This window comes from Chrysemys picta, chromosome 20 (assembly GCF_011386835.1).
Source record: "Chrysemys picta bellii isolate R12L10 chromosome 20, ASM1138683v2, whole genome shotgun sequence".
Lineage (NCBI taxonomy): Eukaryota > Metazoa > Chordata > Testudines > Emydidae > Chrysemys > Chrysemys picta.
This window is the reverse complement of record NC_088810.1, coordinates 7,456,808-7,479,525: the sequence shown is the minus strand read 5'-3', so window position 1 is coordinate 7,479,525 and position 22,718 is coordinate 7,456,808. Positions and strand designations below refer to the sequence as shown.

The 22,718-nt window shown below is 55.6% G+C and overlaps 1 protein-coding gene across 1 annotated transcript; it reads right to left on the bottom strand.

The window, feature by feature from the left end:
* Nucleotides 1-6,555: 6,555 nt before the first annotated feature.
* Nucleotides 6,556-21,734, bottom strand: LOC135976899 (41 kDa spicule matrix protein-like). The gene is made up of 16 exons (XM_065574655.1): nucleotides 21,628-21,734; nucleotides 20,226-20,264; nucleotides 18,138-18,173; nucleotides 16,579-16,605; nucleotides 16,010-16,036; nucleotides 15,134-15,160; nucleotides 14,542-14,568; nucleotides 12,782-12,808; nucleotides 12,272-12,298; nucleotides 11,528-11,554; nucleotides 10,552-10,578; nucleotides 9,730-9,756; nucleotides 9,161-9,187; nucleotides 8,349-8,375; nucleotides 6,623-6,649; nucleotides 6,556-6,576 (listed from the first exon to the last, which is right to left on the bottom strand). The coding sequence occupies exons 1-16, from the start codon at nucleotides 21,703-21,705 to the stop codon at nucleotides 6,556-6,558; spliced, it is 498 nt and encodes a 165-aa protein (XP_065430727.1). The 5' UTR covers nucleotides 21,706-21,734.
* Between the last annotated feature and the right edge of the window lie 984 nt (nucleotides 21,735-22,718).

Genomic DNA, 22,718 nt, shown 5'->3' with positions numbered 1-22,718 from the left:
GAACGTATCTCCCAGGTTCTTAGAGTGGCCTCCAACCCCGTTGTGTCTGAGCCCCTCACCACCCATTTCCCTCAGCCCTGCCCGGCTTCCCCTGCCAGCCAGAATTGCATTTCCCAGCACTGACCTTCCCCAACCCCGTATGGCCAGGCCAGGCAAAGGAACAGGGCTATCAGAGCAGACAAGAGGCAGCGGATATTTGGGGCATGGGGATTCGGCCCTAGAGACTCCAGCTGAGACGTCCCTTGTACGCTGATTACCTGGCTGTCTGTGTTACTGCACTGGGGATCCCCTGGCAGTCACAGCTGGAATCCAGCTGTTAGAGGTTGTCATTCTGTGGGCTCTTTCCTGTCAGATGGATCCCTCCACCCACCCAACATGCGAGACACGGGACTCCCATCGCCACACTGGGGCGCTTGGTTCGGATCTCATCTCCATGTCTGCGGAGTGCTCGGCTAATATGAAACATTGACCCCAAACTCACCTGGGCTCCTTGGTTTTGTTGTCCGCCCTGCAAGAAATGATTGGTGGTTATTTCTCTCCATTCTGCTCTCTGTGTCAAGGAAGAAACCCAGCCCTACGGGCTGACAGCTGATCCTGCTGGGAACGGTTCTCCCAGGTTTTTAGAGTGGCCTCTAACCCCGTTGTGTCTGAGCCCCAAACTACCCATTTCCCTCAGCACTGCCCGGCTTTCCCTTCGAGCCAGACCTGCATTTCCCAGCTGTGACCTTCCCCAGCCCCGTATTGCCAGGCCAGGCAATGGAACAGGGAAGTCAGACAAGAGGCAGCAGATATTTGGGGCATGGGGATTCGGCCCTAGAGACTCCATCAGCCTCATGGTCTTCTGAGAACACTCATCGCCCGGGACGTGCCCAAATGTCATGGAAATCTGCTGGCTTTATCGGATGAACATAACCAAAGATAACAGCATCTCTCGTCTCTGGCCGATGACCAGGAAAACAGAGCCGCAGGCGGGGGAGGTAGAGCTGGCCCATTTTCTACAGACAGGAGCTGCTCTAGGATGGATGAGTGAGATCTGTCCAGCTTTTCAACCCCCCCCAAAGTCTGTCTGGCATTGACGGGAGAGGATGAGCTGTTCCCTTGGTTACAACTTGAGGAGAAAACTGTGGCGGGGGGGCACCTGCAGGTCCAGGCTCGGCCAGCAGGGGGCGGCCCAGGGAAGACAAGTCTTTTGACAGACTTTTGGGGGCAGGAACCAACCTTATACCGGCGTTTAGCGCAAGGGTCCCTGTGCTCTAGGCCCTACCATAATAAAAACAAATAAACACACACTCACCAGCCCCAGGTTAAATCCAAAACCAGGCTGTAAGAAAGAGCCAGAGGTTAACGTGCTGGTCCCCATTCTCTCCCCTCTGTCAGAGGGATTTCTGAACCAGCCGGGGACCCTGATCTGGAAACATCCCTTCTCCAGGGGTTTCCCTTCCCACGTTGGGTCCTCGCACAGAGAGGCGCTGGCCTGGGCCAAGCCAGACATGAGGTGGGGCAGAGTCTCCGGTGGCCCATTCATATAGAGTGGGGGGTAGGAGGAGCCCACTGGGAAAGGGCCTGGAGTCCCAGCGGTGAAGCTCTGACTCTACGGGGAACCTGGCAGCTGAGATGCCCCCTGTGCACTGATCACTGGGACTGCTTGTGTTACCCCACTGGGGAGCCCTTTGCCGTCACTGTTGGAATCCTACTGACAGAGCGGGACACTGGGTGGGCTCTTCCCTGTTCGATGGGCCCCTCTGCCCACCCAGCATGGGAGACACGGACTCCCATCGCCACACTGGGGTGCTTGGTTCAGATCTCATCTGCCTGCCTGGGGGACCCTCAGATGATATTAAATAACATCCAGCCCATAACTCACCTGGCCTCCTGGCTTTTGTGGTCCGCCCTGCAAGAAATGATTGGTGGTTATTTCTCTCCATTCTGCTCTCCATGTTCGGGAAGAAACCCAGCCCTAGGGGCTGACAGCCGATCCTGCTGGGAACGGTTCTCCCATGTTTTTAGAGTGGCCTCCAACCCCGTTGTGTCTGAGCCCCAAACTACCCATTTCCCTCAGCACTGCCCGGCTTCCCCTTCCAGCCAGACTTGCATTTCCCAGCACTGACTTTCCCCAACCCCGTATTGCCAGGCCCGGCAATGGAACGGCGGAGTCAGAGCGGAGAAGAGGCAGTGGATATTTGGGGCATGGGGATTCAGCCCTAGAGACTCCATCAGCCTCAAGGCCTTCTGAGAACACTCATTGCATGGGACTCGGCCCAGAGTCAGTGAAAACTGCTGGCTTTGTTCAAGAAGAACATCTCTCGTCGATAGCTGATGCCCAGGGAAACAGAGCCACGGGCATGAAAAGTAAACCCCCCATCTGGCCAATTTCCTAAAGAATGAACCATCCAACATGGATGAGAAGCATCTGTCCAGCTGTTCTGTCTCCCCAAAGTCTGTCTGGAATGGAGGGGTAGAGTCTGCGCTTTTCCCTTTGTTACTTTCCTTTGCCCAGATCAGTGTGGAGGGGGGTTCCCCACCCCCCTCTTGGAAATCACGACTCTGGCACTGATTCTGACCTCCAATGACATTGCCTCGCAAAACGGGACGTGTGTCCTCTTTCTTTAGGGCAAGTCTGTCTAACTGTGAGAGAGGAGACGCTGCAATGGGAGACATTGGACAGCTCAGGGAAATTCTAACACTTACCACATTGATGCCCAGGTTAAAAGGATCCTGTAAAAAAGATCCAGAGATTAGTGAACTGGTCCCGTTCTCTCCCCTCTGTCATGGGGACACTTAGGCCAAGGGAGGACCCCGCAATGGGAACATTCATCCCACAGGGGTTCCCTTTCCCTCTTTCAATCTCTCCGTCAGACCCACCCATCATGCCCTGAGGCCCACAAAGCTCCGGATGAGGGTCCAGCGACTTGTGCCCCTGCTCAGAACTGTCCCACACTGTATGTTTGCTGCATCCACTTCTTTTTCTCTGATCTGAAACGTACGTAGTGAGCTCTCTGGGGCAGGAACTATCTTTGCTATCTTTGCACAGCGCCTAGCGCAATGGGGCCCTATCCTGTAGGCCCTACTACAATGAAACAAAAAATAAGCTTTCACCACCCCCAGGTTAAAACCAAAACCAGGCTGTAAGGAAGAGCCAGAGGTTAACCTGCTGGTCCCCATTCTCTCCCCTCTATCAGGGGGATTTCTGAAGCAGCAGGTGCCCTGACCTGGAAACATCCCTTCCCCAGGGGTTTCCCTTCCCGCATTGAGTACTTGCACAGAGAGGCGCTGGCCTGGGCCAAGCCAGACATGAGGTGGGGCAGAGTCTCCGGTGGCCCATTCATACAGATTGGGGGGGTAGGAGGAGCCCACTGGGAAAGGGCCTGGAGTCCCAGCGGTGAAGCCCTGACTCTGTGGGGAACCCGGCAGCTGAGATGCCCCCTGTGCACTGATCACTGGGACTGCCCGTGTTACCCCACTGGGGAGCCCTTTGCCGTCACTGCTGGAATCCCGTTGGCAGAGCGGGACACTGGGTGGGCTCTTCCCTGTTCGATGGGCCCCTCTGCCCATCCAGCATGAGAGACACGGACTCCCATCGCCACACTGGGGCGCTTGGTTCTGATCTCATCTCCCTGCCTGGGGGACCCTCACATGATATTAAATAACATCCAGCCCATAACTCACCTTGCCTCCTGGGTTTTGTTGTCCGCCCTGCAAGAAATCATTGGTGGTTATTTCTCTCCATTTAGGGTGACCAGATGTCCTGATATTATTGGGACTGTCCCGATATTAGGGGCTTTGATTTATATAGGCCACTGTACTTCTCCCCACTCCACCACCCGCCCCCGAAAAAAAAGTGTTCTGAGTTTTCACACTTGCTCTCTGGCACCTTACCGCTATTCTCCTCTCTGTGTCCAGGAAGAACCTGCCCCCCTTCCCAGGGGCTGATAGCGGAGCCTGCTGGGAACGTATCTCCCAGGTTCTTAGAGTGGCCTCCAACCCCGTTGTGTCTGAGCCCCTCACCACCCATTTGCCTCAGCCCTGCGCGACTTCCCCTTCCAGCCAGACTTGCATTTCCCAGCACTGACCTTCCCCAACCCCGTATTGCCAGGCCAGGCAAAGGAACAGGGCTGTCAGAGCAGACAAGAGGCAGCGGATATTTGGGGCATGGGGATTCGGCCCTAGAGACTCCAGCTGAGACGTCCCTTGTGCGCTGATTACCTGGCTGTCTGTGTTACTGCACTGGGGATCCCCTGGCAGTCACAGCTGGAATCCAGCTGTTAGAGGTTGTCATTCTGTGGGCTCTTTACTGTCAGATGGACCCCTCCACCCATCCACCATGCGAGACACGGGACTCCCATCGCCAAACTGGGGTGCTTGGTTCGGATCTCATCTCCCTGCCCGGGTAATATGAAACATTGACCTCAAACTCACCTGGGCTCCTTGGTTTTGTTGTCCGCCCTGCAAGAAATGATTGGTGGTTATTTCTCTCCATTCTGCTCCCTGTGTGCAGGAAGAAACCCAGCCCTAGGGGCTGACAGCCGATCCTGCTGGGAACGGTTCTCCCAGGTTTTTAGAGTGGCCTTCAACCCCGTTGTGTCTGAGCCCCAGACTACCCATTTCCCTCAGCACTGGCCGGCTTCCCCTTCCAGCCAGACCTGCATTTCCCAGCTGTGACCTTCCCCAGCCCCGTATTGCCAGGCCAGCAATGGAACAGGGAAGTCAGACAAGAGGCAGCAGATATTTGGGGCATGGGGATTCGGCCCTAGAGACTCCATCAGCCTGATGGTCTTCTGAGAACACTCATCGCCCGGGACGTGCCCAAATGTCACTGAAATCTGCTGGCTTTATCGGATGAACATAACCAAAGATAACAGCATCTCTCGTCTCTGGCCGATGACCAGGAAAACAGAGCCGCAGGCGGGGGAGGTAGAGCTGGCCCATTTTCTACAGACAGGAGCTGCTCTAGGATGGATGAGTGAGATCTGTCCAGCTTTTCAACCCCCCCCAAAGTCTGTCTGGCATTGACGGGAGAGGATGAGCTGTTCCCTTGGTTACAACTTGAGGAGAAAACTGTGGCGGGGGGGCACCTGCAGGTCCAGGCTCGGCCAGCAGGGGGCGGCCCAGGGAAGACAAGTCTTTTGACAGACTTTTGGGGGCAGGAACCAACCTTATACCGGCGTTTAGCGCAAGGGTCCCTGTGCTCTAGGCCCTACCATAATAAAAACAAATAAACACACACTCACCAGCCCCAGGTTAAATCCAAAACCAGGCTGTAAGAAAGAGCCAGAGGTTAACGTGCTGGTCCCCATTCTCTCCCCTCCGTCAGAGGGATTTCTGAACCAGCCGGGGACCCTGATCTGGAAACATCCCTTCTCCAGGGGTTTCCCTTCCCACGTTGGGTCCTCGCACAGAGAGGCGCTGGCCTGGGCCAAGCCAGACATGAGGTGGGGCAGAGTCTCCGGTGGCCCATTCATATAGAGTGGGGGGTAGGAGGAGCCCACTGGGAAAGGGCCTGGAGTCCCAGCGGTGAAGCTCTGACTCTACGGGGAACCTGGCAGCTGAGATGCCCCCTGTGCACTGATCACTGGGACTGCTCGTGTTACCCCACTGGGGAGCCCTTGGCCGTCACCGCTGGAATCCCGCTGGCAGAGCGGGACACTGGGTGGGCTCTTCCCTGTTCGATGGGCCCCTCTGCCCACCCAGCATGAGAGACACGGACTCCCATCGCCACACTGGGGTGCTTGCTTCAGATCTCATCTGCCTGCCTGGGGGACCCTCAGATGATATTAAATAACATCCAGCCCATAACTCACCTGGCCTCCTGGCTTTTGTGGTCCACCCTGCAAGAAATGATTGGTGGTTATTTCTCTCCATTCTGCTCTCCATGTCCGGGAAGAAACCCAGCCCTAGGGGCTGACAGCCGATCCTGCTGGGAACGGTTCTCCCAGGTTTTTAGAGTGGCCTCCAACCCCGTTGTGTCTGAGCCCCAAACTACCCATTTCCCTCAGCACTGCCCGGCTTCCCCTTCCAGCCAGACTTGCATTTCCCAGCACTGACTTTCCCCAACCCCGTATTGCCAGGCCCGGCAATGGAACGGCGGAGTCAGAGCGGAGAAGAGGCAGTGGATATTTGGGGCATGGGGATTCAGCCCTAGAGACTCCATCAGCCTCAAGGCCTTCTGAGAACACTCATTGCATGGGACTCGGCCCAGAGTCAGTGAAAACTGCTGGCTTTGTTCAAGAAGAACATCTCTCGTCGATAGCTGATGCCCAGGGAAACAGAGCCACGGGCATGAAAAGTAAACCCCCCATCTGGCCAATTTCCTAAAGAATGAACCATCCAACATGGATGAGAAGCATCTGTCCAGCTGTTCTGTCTCCCCAAAGTCTGTCTGGAATGGAGGGGTAGAGTCTGCGCTTTTCCCTTTGTTACTTTCCTTTGCCCAGATCAGTGTGGAGGGGGGTTCCCCACCCCCCTCTTGGAAATCACGACTCTGGCACTGATTCTGACCTCCAATGACATTGCCTCGCAAAACGGGACGTGTGTCCTCTTTCTTTAGGGCAAGTCTGTCTAACTGTGAGAGAGGAGACTCTGCAATGGGAGACATTGGACAGCTCAGGGAAATTCTAACACTTACCACATTGATGCCCAGGTTAAAAGGATCCTGTAAAAAAGATCCAGAGATTAGTGAACTGGTCCCGTTCTCTCCCCTCTGTCATGGGGACACTTCAGCCAAGGGAGGACCCCGCAGTGGGAACATTCATCCCACAGGGGTTCCCTTTACCTCTTTCAATCTCTCCGTCAGACCCACCCATCATGCCCTGAGGCCCACAAAGCTCCGGATGAGGGTCCAGCGACTTGTGCCCCTGCTCAGAACTGTCCCACACTGTATGTTTGCTGCATCCACTTCTTTTTCTCTGATCTGAAACGTACGTAGTGAGCTTTCTGGGGCAGGAACTATCTTTGCTATCTTTGCACAGCGCCTAGCGCAATGGGGCCCTATCCTGTAGGCCCTACTACAATGAAACAAAAAATAAACATTCACCACCCCCAGGTTAAAACCAAAACCAGGCTGTAAGAAAGAGCCAGAAGTTAACCTGCTGGTCCCCATTCTCTCCCCTCGATCAGGGGGATTTCTGAAGCAGCAGGTGCCCTGACCTGGAAACATCCCTTCCCCAGGGGTTTCCCTTCCCGCATTGAGTACTTGCACAGAGAGGCGCTGGCCTGGGCCAAGCCAGACATGAGGTGGGGCAGAGTCTCCGGTGGCCCATTCATATAGAGTGGGGGGTAGGAGGAGCCCACTGGGAAAGGGCCTGGAGTCCCAGTGGTGAAGCCCTGACTCTGTGGGGAACCCGGCAGCTAAGATGCCCCCTGTGCACTGATCACCGGGACTGCCCGTGTTACCCACTGGGGAGCCTTTTGCCGTCACTGCTGGAATCGTGCTGACAGAGCGGGACACTGGGTGGGCTCTTCCCTGTTCGATGGGCCCCTCTGTCCACCCAGCATGAGAGATACGGACTCCCATCGCCACACTGGGGTGCTTGGTTCTGATCTCATCTCCCTGCCTGGGGGACCCTCAGATGATATTAAATAACATCCAGCCCATAACTCACCTTGCCTCCTGGGTTTTGTTGTCCGCCCTGCAAGAAATCATTGGTGGTTATTTCTCTCCATTTAGGGTGACCAGACGTCCTGATATTATTGGGACTGTCCCGATATTAGGGGCTTTGATTTATATAGGCCACTGTACTTCTCCCCACTCCACCACCCGCCCCCGAAAAAAAAGTGTTCTGAGTTTTCACACTTACTCTCTGGCACCTTACCGCTATTCTCCTCTCTGTGTCCAGGAAGAACCTGCCCCCCTTCCCAGGGGCTGATAGCGGAGCCTGCTGGGAACGTATCTCCCAGGTTCTTAGAGTGGCCTCCAACCCCGTTGTGTCTGAGCCCCTCACCACCCATTTGCCTCAGCCCTGCGCGACTTCCCCTTCCAGCCAGAATTGCATTTCCCAGCACTGACCTTCCCCAACCCCGTATTGCCAGGCCAGGCAAAGGAACAGGGCTGTCAGAGCAGACAATAGGCAGCGGATATTTGGGGCATGGGGATTCGGCCCTAGAGACTCCAGCTGAGACGTCCCTTGTGCGCTGATTACCTGGCTGTCTGTGTTACTGCACTGGGGATCCCCTGGCAGTCACAGCTGGAATCCAGCTGTTAGAGGTTGTCATTCTGTGGGCTCTTTCCTGTCAGATGGACCCCTCCACCCATCCACCATGCGAGACACGGGACTCCCATCGCCAAACTGGGGCGCTTGGTTCGGATCTCATCTCCCTGCCCGGGTAATATGAAACATTGACCTCAAACTCACCTGGGCTCCTTGGTTTTGTTGTCCGCCCTGCAAGAAATGATTGGTGGTTATTTCTCTCCATTCTGCTCCCTGTGTCCAGGAAGAAACCCAGCCCTAGGGGCTGACAGCCGATCCTGCTGGGAACGGTTCTCCCAGGTTTTTAGAGTGGCCTTCAACCCCGTTGTGTCTGAGCCCCAAACTACCCATTTCCCTCAGCACTGCCCGGCTTCCCCTTCGAGCCAGACCTGCATTTCCCAGCTGTGACCTTCCCCAGCCCCGTATTTCCAGGCCAGGCAATGGAACAGGGGAGTCAGACAAGAGGCAGCGGATATTTGGGGCATGGGGATTCGGCCCTAGAGACTCCATCAGCCTCATGGTCTTCTGAGAACATTCATCGCCCGGGACGTGCCCAAATGTCACGGAAATCTGCTGGCTTTATCGGATGAACATAACCAAAGATAACAGCATCTCTCGTCTCTGGCCGATGACCAGGAAAACAGAGCCGCAGGCAGGGGAAGTCGAGCTGGCCCATTTTCTACAGACAGGAGCTGCTCTAGGATGGATGAGTGAGATCTGTCCAGCTTTTCAACCCCCCCAAAGTCTGTCTGGCATTGACGGGATAGGATGAGCTGTTCCTTTGGTTACAAATTGAGGAGGAAACTGTGGCGGGGGGGCACCTGCAGGGCCAGGCTCGGCCAGCAGGTGGCGGCCCAGGGAAGACAAGTCTTTTGACAGACTTTTGGGGGCAGGAACCAACCTTATACCGGCGTTTAGCGCAAGGGTCCCTGTGCTCTAGGCCCTACCATAATAAAAACAAATAAACACACACTCACCAGCCCCAGGTTAAATCCAAAACCAGGCTGTAAGAAAGAGCCAGAGGTTAACGTGCTGGTCCCCATTCTCTCCCCTCCGTCAGAGGGATTTCTGAACCAGCCGGGGACCCTGATCTGGAAACATCCCTTCTCCAGGGGTTTCCCTTCCCGCGTTGGGTCCTCGCACAGAGAGGCGCTGGCCTGGGCCAAGCCAGACATGAGGTGGGGCAGAGTCTCCGGTGGCCCATTCATATAGAGTGGGGGGTAGGAGGAGCCCATTAGGAAAGCGCCTGGAGTCCCAGCGGTGAAGCCCTGACTCTGTGGGGAACCCAGCAGCTGAGATGCCCCCTGTGCACTGATCACCGGGAGTGCCCGTGTTACCCACTGGGGAGCCGTTTGTCGTCACCGCTGGAATCCCGCTGACAGAGCGGGACACTGGGTGGGCTCTTCCCTGTTCGATGGGCCCCTCTGCCCACCCAGCATGAGAGATACGGACTCCCATCGCCACACTGGGGCGCTTGGTTCGGATCTCATCTCCCTGCCTGGGGGACCCTCAGATGACATTAAATAACATCCAGCCCATAACTCACCAGGTCTCCTGGCTTTTGTGGTCCGCCCTGCAAGAAATCATTGGTGGTTATTTCTCTCCATTCTGCTCTCTGTGTCCAGGAAGAAAGCCAGCCCTAGGGACTGATTGTGGAGCCTGTTGGGAACGTATCTCCCTGGGTCGTATAGTGGCCTCCAACCCCGTTGTGTCAGCCCCGCACCACCCATTTGCCTCAGCCCTGCCTGGCTTCCCCTGCCAGCCAGACCTGCATTTCCCAGCACTGACCTTCTCCAGCCATGTATTGCCAGGCCAGGCAATGGAACGGCGGAGTCAGAGCGGAGAAGAGGCAGTGGATATTTGGGGCATGGGGATTCAGCCCTAGAGACTCCATCAGCCTCAAGGCCTTCTGAGAACACTCATTGCATGGGACTCGGCCCAGAGTCAGTGAAAACTGCTGGCTTTGTTCAAGAAGAACATCTCTCGTCGATAGCTGATGCCCAGGAAAACAGAGCCGCAGGCATGAAAAGTAAACCCCCCATCTGGCCAATTTCCTAAAGAATGAACCATCCAACATGGATGAGAAGCATCTGTCCAGCTGTTCTGTCTCCCCAAAGTCTGTCTGGAATGGAGGGGTAGAGTCTGCGCTTTTCCCTTGGTTACTTTCCTTTGCCCAGATCAGTGTGGAGGGGGGTTCCCCACCCCCCTCTTGGAAATCACGACTCTGGCACTGATTCTGACCTCCACTGGCATTGCCTCGCAAAACGGGACGTGTGTCCTCTTGCTTTAGGGCAAGTCTGTCTAACTGTGAGAGAGGAGACGCTGCAATGGGAGACATTGGACAGCTCAGGGAAATTCTAACACTTACCACATTGATGCCCAGGTTAAAAGGATCCTGTAAAAAAGATCCAGAGATTAGTGAACTGGTCCCGTTCTCTCCCCTCTGTCATGGGGACACTTCAGCCAAGGGAGGACCCCGCAATGGGAACATTCATCCCACAGGGGTTCCCTTTCCCTCTTTCAATCTCTCCGTCAGACCCACCCATCATGCCCTGAGGCCCACAAAGCACCGGATGAGGGTCCAGCGACTTGTGTCTCTGCTCAGAACTGTCCCAAACTGTATGTTTGCTGCATCCACTTCTTTTTCTCTGATATGAAACGTACGTAGTGAGCTCTCTGGGGCAGGAACTATCTCTGTTATCTTTGCACAGCGCCTAGCGCAATGGGGCCCTATCCTGTAGGCCCTACTACAATGAAACAAAAAATAAATATTCACCACCCCCAGGTTAAAACCAAAACCAGGCTGTAAGAAAGAGCCAGAGGTTAACGTGCTGGTCCCCATTCTCTCCCCTTCATCAGGGGGATTTCTGAAGCAGCAGGTGCCCTGACCGGGAAACATCCCTTCCCCAGGGGTTTCCTGTCCCTCATTGAGTCCTCACACAGAGAGGCGCTGGCCTGGGCCAAGCCAGACATGAGGTGGGGCAGAGTCTCCGGTGCCCCATTCATATAGAGTGGGGGGTAGGAGGAGCCCGCTGGGAAAGGGCCTGGAGTCCCAGTGGTGAAGCCCTGACTCTGTGGGGAACCCGGCAGCTGAGATGCCCCCTGTGCACTGATCACCGGGACTGCCCGTGTTACCCACTGGGGAGCCCTTTGCCGTCACTGCTGGAATCCCGCTGACAGAGCGGGACACTGGGTGGGCTCTTCCCTGTTCGATGGGCCCCTCTGCCCACCCAGCATGAGAGATATGGACTCCCATCGCCACACTGGGGTGCTTGGTTCGGATCTCATCTCCCTGCCTGGGGGACCCTCAGATGATATTAAATAACATCCAGCCCATAACTCACCTTGCCTCCTGGGTTTTGTTGTCCGCCCTGCAAGAAATCATTGGTGGTTATTTCTCTCCATTTAGGGTGACCAGACGTCCTGATATTATTGGGACTGTCCCGATATTAGGGGCTTTGATTTATATAGGCCACTGTACTTCTCCCCACTCCACCACCCGCCCCCGAAAAAAAAGTGTTCTGAGTTTTCACACTTGCTCTCTGGCACCTTACCGCTATTCTCCTCTCTGTGTCCAGGAAGAACCTGCCCCCAGCGGCTGACAGTGGAGCCTGCTGGGAACGTATCTCCCAGGTTTTTAGAGTGGCCTCCAACCCCGTTGTGTCTGAGCCCCTCACCACCCATTTCCCTCAGCACTGCCCGGCTTCCCCTGTCAGCCAGACCTGCATTTCCCAGCACTGACCTTCCCCAACCCCGTATTGCCAGGCCAGGCAAGGGAACAGGGCAGTCAGAGCAGACAAGAGGCAGCGGATATTTGGGGCATGGAGATTCGGCCCTAGAGACTCCAGCTGAGACGTCCCTTGTGCGCTGATTACCTGGCTGTCTGTGTTACTGCACTGGGGATCCTCTGGCAGTCACAGCTGGAATCCAGCTGTTAGAGGTTGTCATTCTGTGGGCTCTTTCCTGTCAGATGGACCCCTCCACCCACCCACCATGCGAGACACGGGACTCCCATCGCCAAACTGGGGCGCTTGGTTCGGATCTCATCTCCCGGCCCGGCTAATATGAAACATTGACCTCAAACTCACCTGGGCTCCTTGGTTTTGTTGTCCGCCCTGCAAGAAATGATTGGTGGTTATTTCTCTCCATTCTGCTCCCTGTGTCCAGGAAGAAACCCAGCCCTAGGGGCTGACAGCCGATCGTGCTGGGAACGGTTCTGCCAGGTTTTTAGAGTGGCCTCCAACCCCGTTGTGTCTGAGCCCCAGACTACCCATTTCCCTCAGCACTGCCCGGCTTCCCCTTCCAGCCAGACCTGCATTTCCCAGCAGTGACCTTCCCCAACCCCATATTGCCAGGCCAGGCAATGGAACAGGGCAGTCAGAGCAGACAAGACGGGGGCATCTGCAGGGGCAGGCTAGGCCAGCAGGGGGCGCCCCAGGGAAGACAAGTCTTTTGACATAGTTTTGGGGGCAGGAACCATCTTTGTACCGGTGGCTAGCGCAAGGGTCTCCCATCGCCACACTGGGGCGCTTGGTTCGGATCTCATCTCCCTGCCTGGGGAGCGCTCGGCTAATATGAAACATTGACCCCAAACTCACCTGGGCTCCTTGGTTTTGTGGTCCGCCCTGCAAGAAATGATTGGTGGTTATTTCTCTCCATTCTGCTCTCCGTGTCCAGGAAGAAACCCAGCCCTAGGGACTGCGGAGCCTGTTGGGAACATATCTCCTTGGGTCGTACAGTGGCCTCCAACCTCATTCTGTCTGAGCCCCGCACCACCCATTTCTCTCAGCAGGGCCGGCCATAGGCATACGCAGCATACACGATTGCATAGGGCACTCAAAAATTTGGGGCACCCCCGGGACAGTACGTAAGGGCGGGTTGGCTCCTGAACACCCAGCGCACGCTGCAGTCTCCTTAGGCAGGGGCCGTATTCACAGAGCTGAATGCGCCAGGAGGCGCATTGTGCATGAGGGAGAGGATACGGGGCAGGGAATTGTGACTCTCCGCCGTCGTGAGGCAGGCCGGGCGGCTCGGTGTCCTTTGCGGCCTCGTCTCTGCCCCCCAGGCTGCGAGCTCTGGCTGCTGCAGCATCTGCTGCGTACGAAGCTCGGTGTTTGTCAGCAATGAGGGGGGGTGTCTTCTGGGGGTCCGCGGGCGGGGTGGTGGCTGTGCCCCAAGTCAGGCACAGGGGCACCGGTTTAATAACACTGTGTAGGGCCCCATAAATCCTAAGGACGCCCTGTGCCTCAGCACTGCTGGTTTTCCCTTCCAGCCAGACCTGCATTTCCCAGCAGTGACCTTCCGCAGCCCCGTATTGCCAGGCCAGGCAATGGAACAGGGGAGTCAGACAAGAGGCAGTGGATATTTGGGGCATGGGGATTCGGCCCTAGAGACTCCATCAGCCTCATGGTCTTCTGAGAACACTCATTGCATGGGACTCGGCCCAGAGTCAGTGAAAGCTGCTGGCTTTATCGGATGAACATAACCAAAAATAACAGCATCTCTCGTCTCCGGCAGACGGCCAGGAAAACAGAGCCGCAGGCAGGGGAAGTCGAGCTGGCCCATTTTCTACAGACAGGAGCTGCTCCAGCATGGATGAGTGAGATCTTTCCAGCTTTTCAGCCCCCCCAAAGTCTGTCTGGCATTGACAGGAGAGGATGAGCTGTTCCCTTGGTTACAGCAATAGATGCTCCCCTCTGTTCCTTTGCCCAGGTCAGTGCTCATAGGTGCTCCCCAACTTCGCTTGGAGATCAGGATTCATCATTGCAATCGACCTCCAGTCACGTTCTCCAGCCCAATAGAGCCCCTATCACTGTCTTTTAGGGCCGGGTCTCCCCGTGAGGAAATGCTGTCACCGCGGAGACTTGGCAGCAGAGGGAAATTCAACCACTTACCACATAGATGCCCAAATCAAAAGGTTTTTGCAAAAAGGAGCTGGAGGTTGGTTAATTGATTCCCACTCCCTCCCCTCTGTCATGGGGACATTTCAGCCTCCAGGGGACCCCAGGAACGTTCATTCTTAAAGGGAGGCTGAAGAGGAAGCCAAACAGGGCGACCGAACTTTGTTTGCAGTTGTGTTACCCTGGGAAGGGTGATGCCTTAGTTACTGACATGGCCACAGAGCTGAGTCTGGCACCAACCTCAGTCTGCAGGGGGAAGACGCAGGGGACACGCCTTGAGGAGGAAACTGTGGCGGGAGCACTTGCAGGGCCAGGCTCGGCCAGCAGGGGGCGCCACAGGGAAGACAAGTCCTTTGACAGAGTTTTGGGGGCAGGAACCATCCTTGTACCGGCGCCTAGCGCAAGGGTCCCTGTGCTCTAGGCCCTACCATAATACAAACAAATAAACAGACACTCACCAGCCCCAGGTTAAATCCAAAACCAGGCTGTAAGAAAGAGCCAGAGGTTAACGTGCTGGTCCCCATTCCCTCCCCTCCGTCAGGGGGATTTCTGAACCAGCCGGGGACCCTGACCTGGAAACATCCCTTCCCCAGGGGTTTCCCATCCCGCGTTGGGTCCTTGCACAGAGAGGCGCTGGCCTGGGCACAGCCAGACACGAGGTGGGGCAGGGTCTCCGGTGGCCCATTCATATAGAGTGGGGGGTAGGAGGAGCCCACTGGGAAAGGACCTGGAGTCCCAGCGGTGAAGCCCTGACTCTGTGGGGAACCCGGCAGCTGAGATGCCCCCTGTGCACTGATCACCGGGACTGCCCGTGTTACCCACTGGGGAGCCCTTTGCAGTCACCGCCGGAATCCTGCTGACAGAGCGGGACACTGGGTGGGCTCTTCCCTGTTAGATGGGCCCCTCTGCCCACCCAGCATGAGAGATACGGACTCCCATCGCCACACTGGGGCGCTTGGTTCAGATCTCATCTCCCTGCCTGGGGGTTTCCCCGTGAGGAAATGCTGTCACCGGGGAGAGTCGGCAGCAGAGGGAAATTCAACCACTTACCACTTTGATGCCCAAATCAAAAGGATTCTGAAAAAAGGAGCCAGAGGTTGGTTAATTGATTCCCATTCGCTCCCCTCTGCCATGGGACGTTTCCACCCGCAGGGGACCCCGCACCGGGAACGTTCATTCTCCTGGCGTTTCCCTTCCCTCTGTCAATCTCTCCCTCAAACTGCCGATGCCCCCGAAGCACTTGATGATGGTGGGACAGCTGGTGCCTGCTGGGATCACGTAACAGAGCGGCCTGGCCCTGAAAGGACCAGGAGGTCTAGTCTAGCCAGCCCTGTTCCATCGGTCCTTCCTGTACCATAATTTGCTTCCTTCCATAAGGGGCAGGAATAATTGGAGTCAGGTGACAGCCTGAAACTCCCCTGGGCACTATAAAAGGGCAGCGAGAGCACAGTGTGGGGGAGAAACCATGGCCCAAAGGGACCATGCTGGGAGTCTGGGGACGGCCCTGAGGTAGGGCCTGGGAGGACTGTGGGAAGGAACCATGAAGTTAGCTCTCGATCCCAGAGCAGGGAGACGTAAGTGGAGCCTAAGAGGGAGGCTGAAGAGGAATCCAAACAGGGCAACAGAACTTTGTTTGCAGTTGTGTTACCTTGGGAAGGGCGATGCCTTAGTTACTGACATGGCCAGAGAGCTGAGTCTGGCACCAACCTCAGTCTGCAGAGGGAAGACCGGGGGGACGTGCCTCGAGGAGGAAACTGTGGCAGGGGGCACTTGCAGGGCCAGGCTCGGCCAGCAGCGGGCGCCACAGGGAAGACAAGTCCTTTGACAGAGTTTTGGGGGCAGGAACCATCCTTGTACCGGCGCCTAGCGCAAGGGTCCCTGTGCTCTAGGCCCTACCATAATACAAACAAATAAACAGACACTCACCAGCCCCAGGTTAAATCCAAAACCAGGCTGTAAGAAAGAGTCAGAGGTTAACGTGCTGGTCCCCATTCTCTCCCCTTCATCAGGGGGATTTCTGAACCAGACGGGGACCCTGATCTGAAAACATCCCTTCCCCAGGGGTTTCCCTTCCCGCATTGGGTCCTCGCACAGAGAGGTGCTGGCCTGGGCCGAGACAGACACGAGGTGGGGCAGAGTCTCCAGTGGCCCAGTCATACAGAGTGGGGGGTAGGAGGAGCCCACTGGGAAAGGGCCTGGAGTCCCAGCGGTGAAGCCCTGACTCTGTGGGGAACCCAGCAGCTGTGATCCCCCTTGTGCACTGATCACTGGGACTGCCCGTGTTACCCACTGGGGAGCCCTTTGCCGTCACTGCTGGAATCGTGCTGACAGAGCGGGACACTGGGTGGGCTCTTCCCTGTTCGATGGGCCCCTCTGCCCACCCAGCATGAGAGACACGGACTCCCATCGCCACACTGGGGCGCTTGGTTCGGATCTCATCTCCCTGCCTGGGGGACCCTCACATGATATTAAATAACATCCAGCCCATAACTCACCTGGCCTCCTGGGTTTTGTTGTCCGCCCTGCAAGAAATCATTGGTGGTTATTTCTCTCCATTTAGGGTGACCAGAAGTCCTGATATTATTGGGACTGTCCCAATATTAGGGGCTTTGTTTTATATAGGCCACTGTACTCCCCCATCCCCCCCCAAAAAAGTGTTCTGATTTTTCACACTTGCTCTCTGGCACCGTACCGCTATTCTCCTCTCTGTGTCCAGGAAGAACCCGCCCCCCTTCCCAGGGGCTGACAGTGGAGCCTGCTGGGAACGTATCTCCCAGGTTCTTACAGTGGCCTCCAACCCCGTTGTGTCTGAACCCAGCACCACCCATTTCCCTCAGCCCTGCCCAACTTCCCCTTCCAGCCAGACTTGCATTTCTCAGCACTGACCTTCCCCAACCCCGTATTGCCAGGCCAGGCAAGGGAACAGGGGAGTCAGACAAGAGACAGCGGATATTTAGGCCATGGGGATTCAGCCCTAGAGACTCCAGCTGAGACGTCCCTTGCGCTCTGATTACCTGGCTGTCTGTGTTACCCCACTGGGGATCCCCTTGCAGTCACAGCTGGAATCCAGCTGTTAGAGGTTGTCGTTCTGTGGGCTCTTTCCTGTCAGATGGACCCCCTCCACCCACCCACCATGCGAGATACGGGACTCCTGTAGCCCCACTGATGGCATCGGTTCCAAATTTTGTGGGATAGCCCTAAAATTGGAGAGCTCCTCATGCAGTGAAGATGAAGTCCTAGTTCTCTAATGGCAACTGTTCTGTGGTGTTTTGGTGACGCGGAAAGGCAGGATGTGTGGTAGGAAGAACTGGGGCCCATGACACAGGAAATGGAGGAGATAGAACAGGGAGTAACAGACAGGCAGAAACAAACAGAATTCTGGGTGAGGTGGGTCAGTGAGGGGAGAAGGTCAGTGTGTGCCTGGCCCGCACGATGGGCGGCTGAACGCCGATGGGGCAGAGGCTGACTTTCACCATGTGCCTATGCAGTGCCTGGCCCAATGGGCCCCCAGGCTCCCTTGTGTCAGTGTCTGTGCAGCACCAGGGACATCTGGGCACTGCTGCATGGCAAATGAGAGTCAGGATTGTGGGCCAAGATTTTGCTCACAAAAGCGACTAATGTTTGAGTGCCTCCGTTGCTGGGAGTGCAGCAGTAGACACCTTGAAGAGCCCTGATTTTCAGCAGGCAAGTGCTCGGCGCTGTCTGAAAAGCAGGGCCCTCAAAGGTTTTCAAAGCCGTACACCCAAACGCTGAGGGCTTCAAAATCACTAAGCACCTTTCAATTGTTCACCCTTGAGAGTTTTCTGTCTCCCCAGGGGCTGCTGCCTTTTTGATGGGCTGAGATGGAAACATCTGTACTATTCTTCAGTGAGCATCTGGCCCATTGACTCCAACTGACCTATGGACGATTGACCCCAGCTTGGATCTGGCCCCATTGACTCCAATGGAGCTACGGCCGATTGACCCCAGCTGGGATCTGGTCCCATTGACTCCAGCTGGGCTCTAGCCCGTAAATTGAAGCTAATCTCCAAAGAAAGCAGTGTTTAGTACTTACTGGCTGCCAAAGGCCTGCTTGCCCCAGTGCCATGTTCTGTTAGGAAAACCAGGAGTTAGAGCATTTGGGAGACGATGGGATGTGAGCAAAGGGCTGAAGATTTGCAGAAGTGAGTAGAGACACTTTAATTTTCAGGAAGCGCTGAGCCCCCTGCCTCTGAAAATCAGACCCCGCTGGGACCCCAAATTGGGGCCCCAAAATCACTAGTCATCCACCTGTTGACTAATATCTGCTGACTAGCATATATATATATATATACACACACACACTGCACCGTCAATATATATTAGTATGTGTTAAGTAGCGGCAACATTCAGCACAAATATTGTAACAGTGATACAGGCTAAACTGGCCTACACTATAATACTGTTCCCTTTGGCTAAGTATCCCATAACTCCTTGCGTTTTTGCTGCAGTAAGCGTTTGGCATAAGCAGACAGGAAACTTGCCAAAATCTAGATATATTCATACAAGCCAGGGAAGTATCTTCACGGACTAGTGCCTGGAATGCTAGTATCCAACACAAAGATAGGGAAGGAACAGAACAACAAGTTAGGGAACCGGGACAAACCCATGGGCTGGATTTTAGGGACAAATATATCAGAGGGATAAATACCAGGGAGGGAGAGGAATTATTTCAGCTCAGTACTAATGTGGACATGAGAACGAATGGATATAAACTGGCCGTCGGGAAGTTTAGGCTTGAAATTAGACGAAGGTTTCTAACCATCAGAGGGGTGAAGTTTTGGAACAGCCTTCTGAGGGAAACAGTGGGGGTGAAAGACCTCTCTGGCTTTAAGATTAAGCTTGATACGTTTATGGAGGGGATGGTTTGATGGGATAACATGATTTTAGTCAATAGATCAATAACGTGCCATCGCTGGTAATTAGTAACAATGGTCAATGATGGGATATTAAAAGTTACTACAGAGAACTTTTTTTCCGGAGGGTCTGGCTGGAGAATTTGCCCGCATGCTCGGGGTTCAGCTGATCGCCATATTTGGGGTTGGGAAGGAATTTTCCTCCAGGGTAGATTGGCAGAGGCCCCGGAGATTTTTCGCCTTCCTCCGCAGCACGGGGCAGGGGTTGCTTGCTGGAGGATTCTCTGCGACTTGAAGTCTTTAAATCATGATTTAGGGACTTCAACAGCTGAGTCAAGGGAGAGAATTATTCCAGGAGTGGGTGGGTCAGCTTTTGTGGCCCGCATCATGCGGGAGGTCAGACTAGATAATCATAACGGTCCCTTCTGACCTTAAAGTCTATGAGTCTGTGAGACATATAAAGCGATGTGCAACTTGTAAAATCATAAGAACGGCCAGACTGGGTCAGACCAAAGGTCCATCTAGCCCAGTGTCCTGTCTGTATCTGCCGACAGTGGCCAATGCCTGGTGCCCCAGAGGGAATGAACAGAACTGGTAACCATCAAGTGAGCCATCCCCCGTTGCCCATTCCCAGCTGCTGGCAAACAGAGGCTAGGGACACCATCCCTGCCTATCCTGGCTAATAGCCATTGATGGACCTATCCTCCTTGAATCTGCATACGTACTTATCTAGCTAGCCCCATATGTACTTATCCATCCATCCATCCATCCATCCATCCATCCATCCATCCATCCACACACCTGCATATCTGGCTATCTCCTCACACATGTATTTGAAAACCTGTGAGACAGACACATGCTTTTAGTGCTACCCAGCACCTGCCCCCTGTACAGTGGGATGAACACATCAGCTGAGCCTAACCCTTGTGTAACCGCCCCGGACAGCTCCTAGCTGGCCGTTATTGTGAAGCACTCGGAAGCCGGTTGGTGGTAGGGCTCGGCTCCAAAGACTGCAGGAACCACTTAGGTTGCCCCTGCCAAAATGGACGCATAATGGGGGTCCCTGAACTATCAGGGAGGTAGCCTAGAGACCTTCATGAGCCTGGCCATTCATCTATCTAGGTTCTTCTGTGGGTGTGATGCACCAGGGGTCTTTCATTTAACCTGTCCCCTCCATTTTCCACATGAAAGGCCCAAGACCTGTGTCCGGTCTCTCATTATGAGGCATATAAGAGGCTCTCCTGTCCGACAGAATGTCTGAGACTTACCTGGGGGTTATAATAGTAATTAGATCCATACGGCCAAGCCTGTTAGAAAAAGCCAAGGGTTAGTTCTTTGTACCCTCTTCCTCCCATGTCATAGAGTCATAGAGCCTAAGGCCACTGATCATTCACTCTGCCATTCTGCATCAGACCGGCCAGAGACCCACCCCGAGTGATCCCTGCGTCCAGCCCATATCTGGTGGTTGAACTACAGCGTCTGTTTTAGAAAAGGTGCGGAAGAGGAGCTAGTACTTCAGCTCTCAGTACCCCGCCACGGGAACCAGGTGTAATTCCACAAATTACAATGGACTTTCTCCTATTTCCTCTGCTGGGAGAGCAACATATGCCCTAACGCAGGCCAGTGAATGCTGCTGTGAGAGCGACAATGGGGCAGATCCGCAGCTGTTGTAAACTGGCATCGCTCCATTGACTTTCACTATCTATCCATTCATCCCATTGTTTATCCATCCATCCCTCCGTCCCTCCATCCATTCAGGTTTTATCTATTTATCTGCCCCCTGGCTTTTGTGGGTTTACTGTGTAATTTGTAGGATTTTTTTGCATGGAGATTATTATTTAATTGTAGGGATTATGGTTGTGCCTAGAAACCCCAGTTGAGGATCAAGGCCTCATTGTGCCAGGTGCTGTACAGTCCCTGACCAAGATAGAGGCCTCATTGTGTGGGACACTGCCCAGACCCATGGACAGGGACAGTCCCTGCCCCAGCTGAGATCAGGGCCCCGTCGTGCCCGGCGCTGTCCAGACACAGCGAGAGACAGGCCCTGCCCCAGCTGAGATCAGGGCTCCGTCGTGCCCGGCACTGCCCAGACCCATGGACAGGGACAGTCCCTGCCCCAGCTGAGATCATGGCCCCGTCGTGCCAGCGCTGTCCAGACACAGCGAGAGACAGGCCTGCCCCAGCTGAGATCAGGGCCCCGTCGTGCCCGGCGCTGCCCAGACACAGCGAGAGACAGGCCCTGCCCCAGCTGAGATCAGGGCCCCGTTGTGCCCGGCGCTGTCCAGACACAGCGAGAGACAGGCCCTGCCCCAGCTGAGATCAGGGCCCCGTCGTGCCCGGCGCTGCCCAGACACAGCGAGAGACAGGCCCTGCCCCAGCTGAGATCAGGGCCCCGTTGTGCCCGGCGCTGTCCAGACACAGCGAGAGACAGGCCCTGCCCCAGCTGAGATCAGGGCCCCGTCATGCCCGGCGCTGTCCAGACACAGCGAGAGACAGGCCCTGCCCCAGCTGAGATCAGGGCCCCGTCGTGCCCGACGCTGCCCAGACCCATGGACAGGGACAGGCCCTGCCCCAAAGAGCTGGCTGTGCTGTGGCATAGCCGTCTGTCTAACGCTGATTCCATGGGGACAGGTGAAGGGAGTGTGTTCTCAGAAGAAATGCCAGCCTTACCCACAACGGTGCGGCTCTAGCCCTCTCCAGGAGCAGGAGGGAGAGGAGGAGAACCCTGGCCAGGCTGTTCATCTGCATGGCTCCTTCTGCCCAGCGACCGTCCCTCGACAGCTGGAAACCAGAGAAGTGAGTCTGGTGGGTTGAGCTGCTGTATTTATACCCTGATACGGAGCCTAAGTGCCCTTCACCGCATGAGTCAGCCGGATTGCAGGCCGGTAGCTCTCCGCCCCTCCCCTCCTAACCCCCTGCCCTCCCTCCACCCCGCCCCACATGTACACACTCTGCCTCTGCCAACTCCCTTCTCCCCCTTCCCACCTGCCGAGCTCCGGCAGTTGCCTGTCTGTGTCCGGTCTGACTTTAGTCCCACAACAGTGGGCCACTCTCTGTCAGGGCTTACGGATGGGCTCCCAGTGACCAGCCGGCTCTCCCAGGGCACAGGGCATTGATTCAGGAGAAAAGCGTTATAGAGAGACTAGATCAGCGCGCATGCCGGCTCGCCAGGCGCCCCCAGCTCTAGGGCTGCCAACACCATATGTCAATCATACGAGACAGCTTTCCGAGAACCACCCCTCTCCTCACCTCTCTTTGCTGGCTCGGGAGACGAGTCCTGCACTCAGAGCAGGGCCCGGGGTACCACGCTGGCCGTGCTCCCAGCCAGATGTGCGCGGCATCCCTGACAGGCTGTGCACACACACAGCTTATGTCCCAGGGGGTTTTCCACGGGGACCAGCGTTCCCTGAGTTGGTCCCAGAGAAAAACTCAATGGCACGTTTCCACCAGCAATCGGCCAGGCTGTAAAACCGGCCAGGAGGCAACCCTGTCTGAACTCCAGGATAACAGGCGTCCTGCGCGGATTTAGTATGGGACAGGCAATTTGTTATGTCAATAAGGGACGTCCCGTATAACATAGGAAGTCCAAGCAGACCTTACGGGTGCGTCCCATGCTGCGACATGGAGCATGTCAGCCCTGAACGGTGCTGGGTACGACACAGCTCTTGTCAGAGAGCTTGCCCGCCCCAGAGCCGGCCAGGCACAGGTCCTTCTGCCACAAAGGAATCAAGTCCCTGAGGAAGGTGCAACCGTCCTGCAGC

Excerpts from the sequence above, each read along its gene's own strand:
- LOC135976899 (XM_065574655.1), bottom strand. The coding sequence starts at position 21,705 with ATGCAGATGAACAGCCTGGCCAGGGTTCTCCTCCTCTCCCTCCTGCTC. Across the intron at positions 12,299-12,781 it reads CACAAAACCAAGGAGCCCAG|GGCGGACAACAAAACCAAGG; the intron begins GTGAGTTTGGGG and ends CATTTCTTGCAG. Across the intron at positions 11,555-12,271 it reads AACAAAACCAAGGAGCCCAG|GGCGGACAACAAAACCCAGG; the intron begins GTGAGTTTGAGG and ends GATTTCTTGCAG.